At 45.1% G+C, this 14,998-nt stretch overlaps 1 protein-coding gene across 1 annotated transcript; it reads left to right on the top strand.

Annotated features, from left to right (window-relative positions):
• Positions 1–344: 344 nt before the first annotated feature.
• LOC146175969 (uncharacterized) lies at positions 345–13,674 on the top strand. Its single transcript, XM_084580886.1, has 6 exons — positions 345–702; positions 962–1,013; positions 2,937–3,069; positions 4,604–4,749; positions 6,453–6,582; positions 13,135–13,674. The coding sequence occupies exons 2-6, from the start codon at positions 962–964 to the stop codon at positions 13,400–13,402; spliced, it is 729 nt and encodes a 242-aa protein (XP_084437012.1). The 5' UTR covers positions 345–702; the 3' UTR covers positions 13,403–13,674.
• Positions 13,675–14,998: the final 1,324 nt, after the last annotated feature.

Genomic DNA, 14,998 nt, shown 5'->3' with positions numbered 1-14,998 from the left:
TGTGCCCTTCTCCTCCCTCCCATCGGTGAAGCTGGATCATGCTTTCTCCAAAATGATCTCTGCTTTCACTGCGCAAAACTCGCATACGATAAGGTGCGCAGCGGCAACGCATCTTCCTCTGCGCCTCTTCCCCAAGTCAACATCTCTGTTCGCATCGAAAGAGTCACTGTCCACCAAGAGTCAACATTTCGGTCAACAGGGCCATAAGGCCGCTGTCCTTCCCATCCCGGTCATTAATCGCCAACTGTGACGTCATTACCCTTATCCTGTCATCGCGGGCAGCCCGCTTGCTTCGCCCATCGTTGCCCGCTATTGCCATTCGACGGCGAGCGCTCGAGCGGAGATAAATGCCGATTGTGTGCGTCACGCAATTCCGGCGGTCATTGCGGTTTGCCTCCACTCCTTTCCCAACAAGTCCTGTGCGGTCCCTTCCTTGCCTTTCTCTACTTATCTTCTTCAGTTCCCTTCCCTGTTGTTATTGTGGCATAACTTCTCGCAGTGGCCGAAAAATCATCATTTATATCAGAACAGGCCGAACTGCAGCTCGCCGAGTGCGCAGTTAACCAACTCCGTAGTACAGCAGCCTTCCCATAAGAGCGAGGCCTGCAATGTGCCGACCGCAAAGCTAAAAACGTTGTTACTGCCGGCGGCTACGTGTTGTTACAGCGATCGGTCAGAGTTACCAAGCGGCACCTGTGAACGGTACGTGATTGGGTTTCGGTGCCTTCTAAGTTGGCAAGGAGGTTGCGGTCATCGAACGGCGTAAGGCAGAGCGTTACAACACGTGCGTTGCGACGTGTTTTTCAAGGTTGGCAGGGACCCCATATGCACACTGCTACGAGAGAGATGATCAGCCAAGACTATATATGCGGCCTGGGCTGCCCCACTCAAAGAGTGCTTGTGTTGTCTGGGACCAGTAGGGAGCAGTTTTCTCTTTAACTGTGCATACCGTTACTTTCAGATGGGGCGGTTGAGGCTCAGTGCAGTATGCATCTTCGTTACATGCCTTCTCGGTAAGTGACACGGACTATTTTCTCTTTTTTTCTTTTCTGCTTGGCTGCTCTGTCTTCGTACGCTCAACCTAACCTGTCTAAAAAAAATATAGACAAGGCCTTATCAAACCGAGTAGGACATACACGCTCGTATTTCGATAAGAGAACCGTACATAGATGGAGTTTATTGCTCGAGTTTACATACGATAGAAAGATTTGCATCAATTGAAGCATTAATCAGAAGCAAATTAACTGCACTTAACGGTCTCAGGTGGCCGAATATGTCCTGTTGTTTTCATTGAAGCCTTTTATGTAGGCCGCAGCATTATGCAACAAACCCGTTCCTCTTTTGAGCCATATTGTTTGTAAATATTTTTGATGAAAACCCGTCGTTTGCCGGCTCCCTAATGAAGTTTACAAACATACATACAAGACGCTTCACCTTTGCTTTGTTTTAAATTTATTAATGCTTATTGATAACTTCGCTTCATGATAACACTGCGCTTAATGATAACTTCGCCTAGAGAAAGAGAAAAATATACTGTTTACGAGCAAACCCCATTAAATTTATTAATGCATACTTTCATTTAGCTTGGCGCCCCGAACCCGCCAGCTAGGTTCCGAGGTTCGGAATGTATCGACAGTGGGAACACTCCCTGTTAGTTTGTGTTCTGTATTTCTTCAGCGTATTTATTTCACTGACAACGGCAACTCGGACCTTCATTTGCTTCCTAATGACTGCAAGCTCAATTGCTTGATAAAAGTGCTCATTGACCAATGACTCCCACTCCTGGTGTAAGCTATCATTTGATGAACACAAGAAGTTCATGCTGCGTGATCTGCATCCAAGTCGCAGGGAAAGCTACACAATTTCAACATGTCCACAGGCGCTGGCTTTGGAATGTTTCAAATATTTCACGTCGTCCTAATATATACCCTCAGGGGACAGCACTCTGGAAAAGCGTCAGTAGCAGATAAGAGATGATTAAAAAATAAACTAAAACCCTTAATGGAATGCGAAATTCCTCCTCCGAAATGAAAGCAAGAAACCGATGTTCTTTCAAAATACGTTTCGGCATTCCTCGCTCTGAGCTTCATGGGCTTAAACTTCCTTCTGCGTAGAAATACCGTACTTGTCACTATTTACTGTCAACTCAAGTCAAACTAGCATAGCATCAGCGCGCACCTTACTTCTTATAATATTAATGGTACAGTCTTTGTCAAAGGTATATGGCCCGAGGATTTTTGTTCTAAGCCCAGTAACGAGCCTAGTAAAGCAACTCTAGCGTTCTAAATCTTGTAGCTGGAAAATATCGCCCTCATTCTTCTCTAGCGTACATTCATATTCCACTATTGCTGGCAGCAGCCCAGTTACAGTGCTTAGAAGCGAACCTCTTGGGCTGTATACTTTTGACAAAGACTGTACATAGGACATCTTGTACAGCGAATAAAAAGAATGCGGATCGGTCGGTTTCAAGGCACATTTAAAACTTGAAGAGCTATCTATTTAACTATATCGTTACTGCAAAAATATGGCTCGCCTTTGCAGCTTCCAATATTAATATTCTCTCAGAGCATCACTACATAGCGCTCCTGCCTCCCCTTAAACCATCACCAATATTCAAAGACTTCTCGACAGACGCTGCAGAGCATATCTGTACAATAAAAGACGAAATGTGCAGTTTCATTAGCTACATTTAATACACCAGGATGCCGTGCAGCGATGTCGTGAAATGGAGATATCTAGTTAAAGAGACTTAACGTCTTACTCATTAACTCACTCATATGTCCGCACGGAAGCCAATCAGGCGAAGCAAGTGCAGTATGAGGTGGCATTAGCAGGATGTGTTGAGAACTTGTGGGCACTCAAGCGGTGTTACTGCGATGCTCTGAGCATTTCCCTTCTATGCCGGCACGCTTACAGTCTATGCACTCGCATCGCAGGCGTCTCACGGGCGCAGCTGAAGCCCGGCTGCAGCGTATCCCAGCTGCATGCATGCGGCGAAGACTATCTGGTATACAGCAACAGCACGCGGCAACCAGAACCTGACGAGGAACAGTTTCAGATCAGCTGCGAGTGAGTAAAAGTTACATTGTCACTCTCTTTGCTTGTTTGTTTGTTTATTCGTTTGTTTCTTTGTCTGTCTGTCTGTCTGTCTGTCTGTCTGTCTGTCTGTTTGTCTGTTTGTTTGTTTGTTTGTTTGTTTGTTTGTTTGTTTGTTTGTTTGTTTGTTTGTTTGTTTGTTAATCGGTTCGTTCGTTCGTTCGTTCGGCTTTGCTCCTGTGGTTTCTTCCTGAATACTCACTCTTACAAATAGCTGTCGTAAAATTCTTTTGCTAAGCAGAGAACACCGCCAATTAGCTGTTTGTAGTTTCCAATACTACTAGCACCGAAACCGTTTTAGAAGACGTCATTGTAAGCATGGTTCGTAAAGTTTAACATCCAGAAGCAGCATCGGCTATGAGGGACTCCGTAGTGAAGGACTCCGGAAATTCAGACCACGTAAGGTTCTTTAACGTGCGATGACATCACACGGCCGCCTCGCTTTTCGCCTGCATTGGAACGCGGCCATCGCTCCCAGGTTATTAGCATGCAGGCGATTTAATCACTCTGAGCAAATGTGGCGTGAAGGTAAAGTTAAAACAGAGAATTCTTTGAAGCGTGGTAACCTCTACAGTATATATTGCATTTGATAGCCGAACGAATTTTAAATGCTGGTCCACGCCCTATTATTAGCGGCCCTTTCTGGCAATCAACCAGCGTCATTTTATCTGTTTTCAGCTCAGAGTGCCGAACAAGTTATAGAATGTGTGATCAAATTTGCCAAGGATAGACGGGCTGCTTTTGACCGACCAAGTTGGGCACGTTCAGATACTATAGAGCTGTTCACGTGACGTCATTGTAGCTTCACTGGCAACCATGGCACGCACAACGCAACATCGGAGAGGGGTAAAGAAAGAGAGAGAGATAGGGCCTACGGCGAATCATGACACGGCGTTGGTGAAATCCGAGCTCTGGTTGGACGGCGTTGCGAACGGCGTCTCAAGTGTCCAACAAATGAGCGGCGCGCAGCACAAAGGACGCCGGTAGACCGGCGCCGACACGTCGGAAACATTTTTTTGTGCTTTCAGTTTCGAACCGCCCAACGTTATGGCGTCTGCACGATACAGTGTTGCCACAACTGCCGCCTGCTAAACCTGATAGTGAATAGGGTCTATAAACAGCTAGCTGCCAGTGATTTCAAGGGTAACGAAGTTTTGAGGCTTCGGGACAAGCTCCAAAGAACAACCTGTGGCCTGGAGACTTCAACCACCCCCTTACATGCTACAGTCGGAGTCGAAGACCTCGAAACTGCTGTCGTGTCCCACGCAGTTTAACCAAAGAAGGTGGAAACGGCAGCCATTCGTGCGAGAGTTGTATTGGTTGAATGGCAGGGCTGCCAAAGTGTTGTGACAGGAGGTCAGCTTTAACGTCGATTGGAGATGCTTTGTTGTTGTGGCTGTAGTAAGAAGGAATAGAGATGCCTTAGTCTTGTTGATAGGCATAGTTTCTATTGAGAGGGATGATATTCCCCACCACCAACATTTAAGTGCGCGTGCCCGATTCGCAGGTTGTACAGCAAGCAGATCGCATGCACGGTCCAATTTGCCGAGAAATGTCTCGAAAACGTGCCCCGTGCTGTGGCGCTGGTCGCCATGGAAGCGGCTGGAGAGGACTTCGAGGCCGCCTGCACCGAAGGCACTGACCGATATGACTGTGAGTCTGGCCCGTTACAATCAAGAAAAGGGGTTAATGTCAGAACTTGGTTATAATTCCTGCCTAAGAGGTCTTTTGGCATAACTTTCTAAACGGAGCAAAAAAAAAGAAAAAAAAAAAGAACAAGAAAATAACGATTCGACACTCCCGACTGTGGTAGTGAACCAAAGCATATTGTGAAACGACGGCTAATTTTCCGCACGTGAGGTTTTGTGTAGTGTTTTACGGCACACAGGCAACTAAAGCCATCATGCATCAAGAACAACTTTTAAAAAATGTGCTTCTTTTGGGCCCCACTGCCACTTAATCAGCCGCAAAAAAATATAGCAGCGCAAATGGGTTCGAAAATTGTGGTAAGAAATCTTCAGTTGTATTTTCTTGCACAACTGTCAAAGCTGCACAGCAATGCTTCGATACCCGTGGGAGCAACAATGGGCCCAAGGCACACACTGTGTGGGGTTTATGTCGCTTACCTTTCAAAAGCAATTCAGGTTATGTGGGGCACTGCAGTGGATGGAATTTCCGCTAAATGGGGTTCTTTAACTTGTACTTACATCGCGCAGTCCATAACCTCCTTGCGCTTCGCATCGATCGATAGCCGACAACCGCGACCGGAATGAAACCCGTGTCTTACAGCTCAGTAGGTGAACCGATCAACTGCAGCATGTCCCAAGGATATTCTGAACAGACGGCTAAACACACGCGCGAAAAGTCAATGTTCTTCTTGTGGGCACCAGTGCAATCTATTAAGCTGTAACAACGCCGATATATATATATTTTTTCAATTTTGTACAAATATGTATCTTAAGGCCTCAAATTTCCAACTTTAATCCTTATTTTCTTCCGAACCTCGTAGGAAAAGTTTCTATATGCACTGCAGTGGTCAGCTGGGTATCTATTTTCAACCAAAGTCGCTCATTACAAGAACCGCCCAAGTCATAAAAGCATACGCTCGGCATACGACCGCGTGAATCGAACAATGCTTATGTGGCCATGCAGGTAGGTAGGTTATTGAGTTTAGCGAGCATGGAACCGTGCACGGTCGGATATAGTCAGGAGAAGTAGAAAACAACGTGGAATACAGCCTTGATAGAATGCAGGGCTTTGTTTAGGTCAGTCGATCGGGAGACATTCCGGCAGCAGTTGCACACGGCCCTTAACGCGTGCACCCATGCCGCTCTTTGCTTCTGTCAGAGAAGGTGGAAGCAACCGAATGAACGTTTATTCTTCCTTGTGTGTGTGTGTGTGTGTGTGTGTGTGTGTGTGTGTGTGTGTGTGTGTGTGTGTGTGTGTGTGTGTGTGTGTGTGTGTGTGTGTGTGTGTGTGTGTGTGTGTGTGTGTGTGTGTGTGTGTGTGTGTGTGTGTGTGTGTGTGTGTGTGTGTGCGTGTGCGTGTGCGTGTGTGTGTGTGTGTGTGTGTGTGTGTGTGTGTGTGTGTGTGTGTGTGTGTGTGTGTGTGTGTGTGTGTGTGTGTGTGCGTGTGTCAGAGCTCTAGGTGCTAGTATTGCTTTATTCCTTCCCTTACTTGCGCGATTAAATCACTCACTCCGTCTCAGAAGAAAATTAAACCAATATAATGACATAGCCAGACCACAGCAATGGTTGGCCTGGCATGCACGCTTCGACAGTGCTAATACAAAAGTCACATCCGCATGCAGGAACATTGTGTGCACCTTAATCAAGTTTCCTCGTGATTCAATGCAGTGTACAAGGACAGCATCAAGTGCTTGAATAACGCTGGAGTGCAATTAAACTCCTGCTTCGGCCTCCTCCGCGGAGGCCTTGCCGAAAGCGTCGGAGCTCCCCAAGGAAGGACCATACACTACGCTTGCTGGTGAGTGCATTGCTTTCGTCGAATACGGTTCAAGGCTGCATTGCTACAACTGCGCCAGCTGCTCCTTTTCTCAAGGATAAAGAAATCACACAGGAACTGCTGACGTAATTAACAACAAACCGCAGCTGCAATTAAAAATACACAGCGTAGAGAGAATTATACGAACACGGCAGAAGTGGAGTAATGAGTGAAACATAAACGTTGAGCAATCACTACGCATATTTAAAGTATAAATAAATTATAAGAAAGTAATAAATAACATTGTTACCATAGACGGCGTGAAGAAAGCAAGCAATCGGTTGTGCTACAGCCACTGCTGTCATAAAATAATAAAGCAAGCAGAGCAAAGCAAAGCAAACACTCTAGAAATAGTGGAGACTGTCGAGGAACAAACCCGGTCTACAGATTTCAAATCTCTCATGGGCTGCAAAACAATTTTTTAGAGTAAAACATTAAAATACTATAGACACCAAATTTTGGTGGCATTTTTCTTCTTTGTAATGATGCGTAAGCCTTTCCAGTATATCGATCCGCACGCAATTTTCGCTTACGACCGCAAAGTTTCTTTTTCATTATTACAAAAAAAGGAACTGTTCGTCAACGCAATATCATCAAGAATTTGAAGTAAAGGACAACGAAAGGACACCAAGTAATGTGATGTTGCAACACGGGACAAATATTTAAAGGCGCAAGCCACAGAACAAATTACTGCATGCCGTGTTTGAGATCCCTGATCTAACAATAAGATAACGTTAAGTATTTGCTAGTCGCTGTTCTAAGGACTGGTTTCAGCGTCACTATTGCTTTCTTGCGTACCGCACGCGTCGGCCATTAAAATAGTTGATTTCCAAGCCTGAAGGGACTTTCTATTGTGCATATGAAGCGCGACACTTTTTTACTTCATTAATACAGTGGAATCTTGAATAATGATTTTTTCTATGATATCATTTATTCCCGCTGTTTGCAGCAATATGTGCGCTGTTGGTTCATGCTACCAGGCTGATGATATTCCTTTTTTCCTTTTCTCCGACAAATGTTTCGCAGCCATCACAAGTTCTAGCTCACTGATTGTCATCGCTATCATCATTATCAACACCGTCATTGTAATCATAATGGTGGTGCTTATGACAGAAGCGCCAAGTTCGCCTCTCTCAACACCATTTTCTATTTCTTCAGCCCCAAGGAGGCAGTATAACTGGGCATGGGCCTGCCCTACATTGTCGATTGCTGAAATTCAAGTCGCCCTTGTACTGTGCGACAATGTCAGTTCGTGTTAAAGAACCCCAGGTGGTCAAAATTTCTGGAGTCTTCGACTAAGGCATGCCTTATTTTATGAGTCGTTTTGGGACATCAGACGCTACGAGACAAACCAAATCAAGTGTTTCATAAGGAAATGGTCGACGCAATAACAGCTTGTTCTTAGCAGGCAATCCAACTGTGCCGTGGGGAAAGGGGCGAATAAGGGACAGGAGAGTAAACGCTGCAGTGGAGGATCGATGATTGATTTGATCTATACCCTAGATCCATTATCGTTCACAGACATTCCACTGACCAGGGGAGGAAGTTTTGCTTTTCACCCCCTTTTAAAGGCGACTCTCGTGCCGTCGTGGTCAGCAGCTGAATGCGCCATATGCGTCTCCATTTGCTAACCGCCTTATCAATCCTCTGTTTGATTACTCCTGCCTACCTTTCGTACCCATCCTGCTCAGTTTATCTCATTCGCTTCACGTAAGATCAGTTATGACGCCGCCGCTTTAGTGACCCCCGACGCGCCATGAAAATCTGCGTTGTAGAACAGAACATGGAAGTTTACAGAAGCACTGAAGTTACGTGACGGCCATTTCGTCGTATCCACAGACGCGCTCCATAGTCTTAGACATCTATCCACTGAGCACTATGAATGAGTGCACTCAGGCATGGAATCCGCTAAATATCCCTTTTCTTATTTCCTGCAAAATGTGGACGCACCGCACAAAGTATTGTAGTCTGATGCCCTCAAGTGATAATGTTTTAGCTAATGTAGCCTTAGTATTAGCCCGAACACGTGCTTGGAGGATTTCTGATATATAAAGTTGAACACAGTCTGTTAATTAGAAATCGGTGCACCAGCGACTGCAACGGGGAATCCCTGCTGTACATCTTAGTTAAGAGGTAATTACACTAGAAATGGCCCAGGGATTAGAGCAAGTCTTCTTGTTTACGTTCCTAGTTTCCTAGCTAAAGACGTCATGTCACTCGATTGCTTTCTTTCTTCTGCAGTTAGCTATTATTCGTGAACGGAAAAAGGCGTCACATCCTGCTTCAAGCCGAAATATGTCATGTCCCTCCGACCATTTACAGCAATAAACAAATATTGACACTGTGTGAAAACAAGTTAGCGCAAGAACAAGACGAGCGCAAGAGAGGCAGAAAGGATAACACGTTCGTCATCCTGTCTGCCTCACTTGTGTTTGCCCTGTTTGTTTTGCGCTAAGTTGTTTCCGTACAATATACCCCAACTAGCACCGCAACAACTTTTACTCGAATACTTAAAGAATGGATTGACGAAAACAATAGAATGATGGATATTCTTCTTAAAAAAACCACAGATCTGCTTGCCCCTTGTTTGCCTTATTATTGATATATGTGTGACGAAAGAATGCTCACATGAAGAGACGTTTAGCAGGCCGAGAACGAAGTTTTTTTTTTTTTTTTCGCTTGCATAATGAACACGAAAGCTTCTCTTGAGAAATCGCTTTGTAATAGCGTCCAGTCACCACAAAGCGCACAGCACCACTGAATTTGTAACCTTGTATTAAAGGTTGCGAAAGGTTACTTGCCGATATTTCATGTGTGACCTAGCTCCCAAGGTGTGCTTTCCACAAAACAGCGCAGAGGGATATGCTGTCGTAACAAAATAAAAGGATAGTGATTGTTTGAAGAAGGATTGAGCTACCATGGACATCTTAAATATCTTACCAGAGCAGACAACTTCATTGTCCCTCAATAAAAAACGAGGGGATACTTCAACTTCGCCTGAGAGGGTATTACACGATAACGTAGGCTACTACCCGACATATAAACCCCCCGCTTGAAACAAACCGTTACGAGCGTGCCGGCGTGGTCTAGGGTTAACGTGTGTAACTCAGACTGCAACAGCTCTGGCAGGCTGATTCGGTATAATAATAACAAATATCGGGATAATAATTTCAACATTGCTTTTCATCCTGATTACAAAATTTACAGGACTGCACTTAAGTCTTATACTTAAGAGCCGAAATGGCGAAAGCCACTTTACAGGGCTGTTTTAATCAATTTCATCGTCATTGTAATCACTGCTATGATCATCACAATCACTGCCATCATCATTATCAACTCAATGCCCTATCATCGTCATCCCTACTGCGTTTATTATAACTGTCGCTAGCTGCATCGTCATTGTCATCACCACGATCACTATAGCTGCTATCATTATTACCGCTATTAACTAAACACACCGTCTTTTCCATCGCTACTATTGTCATTATCGCTAACTGCAGCGTCATATTGTCATCGCTATATAGGATCATCTTTGCGCTAGACAAGGAGAGTTACGATCTATTTCTCACGAGCACGGCGTGGAATTGTGGTTTGCGTGCTCGGCTCTTTAAGTGCCAGGGCGACGGACGCTTTCTGATCCGAACCCAAGTTCTGGGACGCCATGCATGAACAATGAAAGGCTTTCGCATCAACATAGTGTTTCCAGAACAAAATACTCCAAAAACAAATTTACCTGAGAGTAAAAACCGTGTCCATAAAAAAAAAAAGCCTCCGATATGCATGTCAACATATCGTTTTGCTTTGTTAGGGCTCATTAACGGCTTGCGTGCTCTTTTTAGATATCCGAATTGACTGTATTGGTGGGCTGGTTTTTCATTTATGCTATTCTATAATGCCTCCTGTTCTCGTATTCTTCTCAGAACCGCTTCCCATTTCTGCTTCGCTGTGCCTCAAGACGGGCCATGTAAAGAAAGGGTTCCTAATAACGACAAAAAACAATAGGGTTCCTCAGCACCCCACACAATGTCGACGACCACCTGGCCGTTCCTGATTTAGGCCCCATCAGATTGTGGTCGCTGTGGCAACGTTTCCAGGTGTATCGAAGATGAGTGTTCCGCGCCATCGGTATAACAACCTTCAATGGGCGGAAGCAGACTTGCAGTACAGGAGACTGAAGTCCCAGCTGAATATGCACGCGGAGATGGCCAAAGCCGTCACAAAATAGACGAGGAAGTGCAAATGAAACTAGCCTTCACCTCGTACAATACGCTGTCCATTATCCATTGTTGTTTCGAGATTATCCTTCGTAGCTATGTTATTATAGGTTGTCACTTGATCGTTTCAGAGCGATTATTGCCTAACTTCAAACATAAATATCCGCACCCCGCGCGTTGTTTGAGAGCGCACACATAGTACTCCTCAGTTCTCGTTCATTATCTCGCGGTAGGTGATACTCAATATAGAGATTTAGCTTACCGTGATCCGCGATTCGCCACTGTGACCCTCTACCGCGCGTGGGCGGGGCGCACAAGCTGATTGGTCCCGACGCGGCAGGTCTCTATGCCAACATCCAGTATGTGGCGCCATCTATCGGCTTCAAGGGTATCTGGGCATGCACAGTGGAACGCGCGGTGGCGGATCACGGTAGCGGATCGCGGTTCACGGTAACCTAAAGCTCTCCTACCATGTAGAAAATGCGGAATCGGCGTTGTCTGAAAAATCACGATCATGACTGGTAGCTAGCTGGCAGATGGCATGACCAGGAACAGATTGTTACGAGGTCACATATGACATGGCCGAGTTGGCAGGAGTGTATGCTAATGACTATACGTGAGATTACAGAGCGATAAATTATTAGATCAGTGACAAAGCGAGTAACAAAGGGAATACAAACGAAAGAGGATCTGCTAGGGAGCTGCAGAAGGGAGTGATTATCGATGGCGTCCCCGAAATGTTTTGACTTCCGTGCTCCGAAGTCTTCTGTGCAGGCCAGCGTATGTATCTTGCTGAATGCGTTAAAGTAACGTACATAGTCTATTTAAAAACTACTGCTTCAAGCTATAGACTAAAGACCGACTGCTGATACCCTGCTGTGGATAGAACCAAAGGACGACACGGCCATGACATACGTTGCAAACTTATTTGAACTTCCCATTTTTCTTTCATTTCGCTCCCTTTTATCTTCTCAGGGAGCACAGTTGGTATCAGCTGGTTCACCTCCCGACCATTCATTCATTCATTCATTCATTCATTCCTCCCTCCCACGCCCTTGCTTCATTCCATCCATCCATCCATCCCTCCCTCCCTTCCTTCCTTCCTTCCTTCCTTCCTTCCTTCCTTCCTTCCTTCCTTCCTTCCTTCCTTCCTTCCTTCCTTCCTTCCTTCCTTCCTTCCTTCCTTCATTCATTCCATCCATCCATCGATCCATCCATCCATCCATCCATCGATCCATCCATCAATCCATCCATTCCTCCCTCCCTTCCTTCCTCCCTTCCTTCCTCCCTCCCTCGTACTCTACACTGTAAAAACTTTTTCTTGAAAAATACAGAAATTTTCTGGCAGCTGTCCTGCCAGGAAATTTCTGTTCTGCTATGTTTTCTGTTTTTTTTTAGTTTTTTTGTTTAAACTGATAGAAAATTTTTTTTGTAAATTGACAAAAATTTTTTGTTATACGGCGTTTTTGTTTTTTATTTCAGTTTTTTTCTGTCACAGTAAAAATAATGATGCAAGTATATCTTTTTTTTTTTACTCGTCTTTTATTTCACGTTTTCTGCCTGTAACAATAATAAAATTGCGTTAAGTGCCAATTCCTTCAATGAACACTATTTTAAGGCGAAAGCCTTACCAACTACATCTGACGAATATCTCTCGGCGCTGGCAACATTCGATGGCACCCATAAGGATGGCCTCGCAACATCCGTTGCCTAGCCACCGAAAAGAGGCAAGTGGAAAAAAAAATGCTTAAAAGATAGCAGGGAGCCAACCAACAACGTACCTCAGTGCGGCGCCCCTAGTTATCTTCTTTCGAATGGAAATTATTACGATCACACAGGGTCTTCGGGCTTGTCATACCATTTCCCTTTCTATTCAGAATTTACATACTATTCAAGTAAAAATCAGCTTGCGGTAGAAAATAGAACAGGCGGCAAAAATATATCAAATTGTGTGCCTTCCGACCGAGGTTTTGGCTGGAAAACAGAAAATTACCGTTTTTTCCGTGAACATATTTCGGTCATCTCTGTACTGATACAGAAGTTTTCTTTAAAATTACCTGAAATTTCACACGCACTTTTTACAGTGTACCTTCCTTCCTTCCATCCCTCCCTCCCTCCTTCTTTCCTTGCCTGCCTGCCTCCCTCCCTCCTTCCTTACAATTCTTTCTTCCTTCCTTCCTTTCTCCCTCCCATCTCTTCCTTACTTCCTCTCTCTCTATCTCAGTTAACTGGTATCGGGCTCTTCTGTGCGTGCCGTCCTCAATGTCGTTCTTTTTTCGTTTCCTTGAAGAAGAGTTAAGGTGAACATTCTCGCTCGCAGCTCTTACCACAACTCCCTGGAGTGCGTGGAGAGCTCTCTGGACAGTGTCTGCGGGTCGAGCTCCACGGCCAAGGATTACGTGACCAACGTGATGGAGCGCATCTTCGGCCAGGTGCTCAGCCTCGTGTGCGGGCCCTACACTAGGGGCTCTGCAGACTGCGACGCGCTCCCCAAGTTGCCGCCACAATCGTCAGCCAAGAAGACCAATCTCATCGAACTGGTCATCGAGATAACAAACTCCTTTCGGAACAAAAAGAAAAAGAACTAGAAGACCTAGACCACCTTTCCTTAATATATTGCATTAGCGTCTCTTTTCAACCTTTAGTGTTATTTTTTTCGCACAAATGTTTTGTCTACCTTCAGCAAAATATGCCCCACGGCACGGGTATACGTTACAAGGTTCTTTGTAATGTTTTACGAGGAACACATCACAAGGTTCCAACAAAGATTGCTTACTATGCTTGAGTTCAAGACGACATTATTTTCTTTGTTTTAAAGGCTTCGATGAATGACACGCAAAAGACAAATCAAACCTTGAATGCAAACATGACAACTGTCTTCATGTGACAAAAGCAGGGGCCCTTAACATATGACAAGAAGAAGGTAAGACGTTGCGGCTTCAACACGGAGACCTTATTTACTAAGCGTACATCCCAAAACACGAAGCTCAAAAGCGTCTTAGCTATTACCCTAGCGGGGACTGTGGAACAAAAATGGGCATTAAAGCAGTTCCCATAGGCGCAGCACCCTCCACCCCCTGTAATGCAACATGTTTTGGTTCTATACTCGAGTCGACTTTACTTTTTAGGTACATTATAGCTCTTGCAATAATAGAGTCGAACGTTGAGCTAGTTGATCGCACATCTCTTGGAGGAAGGCAGCAGAGCAGGTAACAACACAAAACATAGGAAGCACACACAAACACAAGGACAACGCTGCACTGACAACTATATTGACAAGGACCCGCACATCTTCTCTCTTCACGCCTGCAGCCAACTTCCACTTATGTTGGACTTACCAGCCAAGAGCTCTTGCAATGTCGCAAAAATATCGTGGAATTTACAAATTAACAACTTCTATATAAAGGGCATTGCATCAAATGTCACGAAAATCAACCTCCGAGGTCGCCGAGCGGGCTGCTAAGCCTCTCTCGAGCCAGAGCAGCAGATTGGGCTTTTTGGTGATTCATTCTTTAGCGCAAACAACGTAACGGGAACACACGAGAACGCGCGTTACAATTGCAGTGATAAGGCCGCGCGCTGGTAGCTGTTCAAATAACAGATAAAGCTTTCAATGGTTTGCGACAACATTCTAAGCGCGTGAACAACATAACGCTGCGGCCATTTTTATGCCAGTGAGAAACATTTCCATCCTTTCGTGGTTCCCTCGCTGATAACCTCACAGGGGTCACTCTGTCACCTAATGCTGATTAAGCGGTCAATACCCTGTTGAATGTCAAGATTGTGCACTCGAAAACGTCTGCGGAAGGAACATTGCTGAAAACTTGAGCCGGCGTTCTCGAGTGTCTGCCTTCTTCTACTACGATAACGAGTGGATGGAAAGCCAGCGTAAACTCGCTGTCGCAGGTCAAGAAATGCTGTATTCGTCAGCAGTACAAGTGCATCGAACCTCCATCTGTCCGAGAAGCTCTCACGTTCCAGCCGGTGTTGCCTTGTTGTTGTTTTTTCTACCGCTATTGATTCGTCGAATCACGATATGCAGGTATCGCACATGTCCTCGGTCAAGTGTTAACCTTACGAGTGTTGCTGCGTGCAAGAGACATGCAGGTTCGGCATCATACACTGATAAGATAACCTCCTCTACTTTTTATCATCTTTGTTTTATTTCTTTGTCGAGCTCTTTC

The sequence above is a fragment of the Amblyomma maculatum genome, chromosome 10 (genome assembly GCF_055883805.1).
Source record: "Amblyomma maculatum isolate TAMU_Amacu chromosome 10, ASM5588380v1, whole genome shotgun sequence".
NCBI lineage: Eukaryota > Metazoa > Arthropoda > Arachnida > Ixodida > Ixodidae > Amblyomma > Amblyomma maculatum.
Note: the sequence above shows the minus strand (reverse complement) of the source record. Positions and strands in the feature narration are given on the sequence as shown.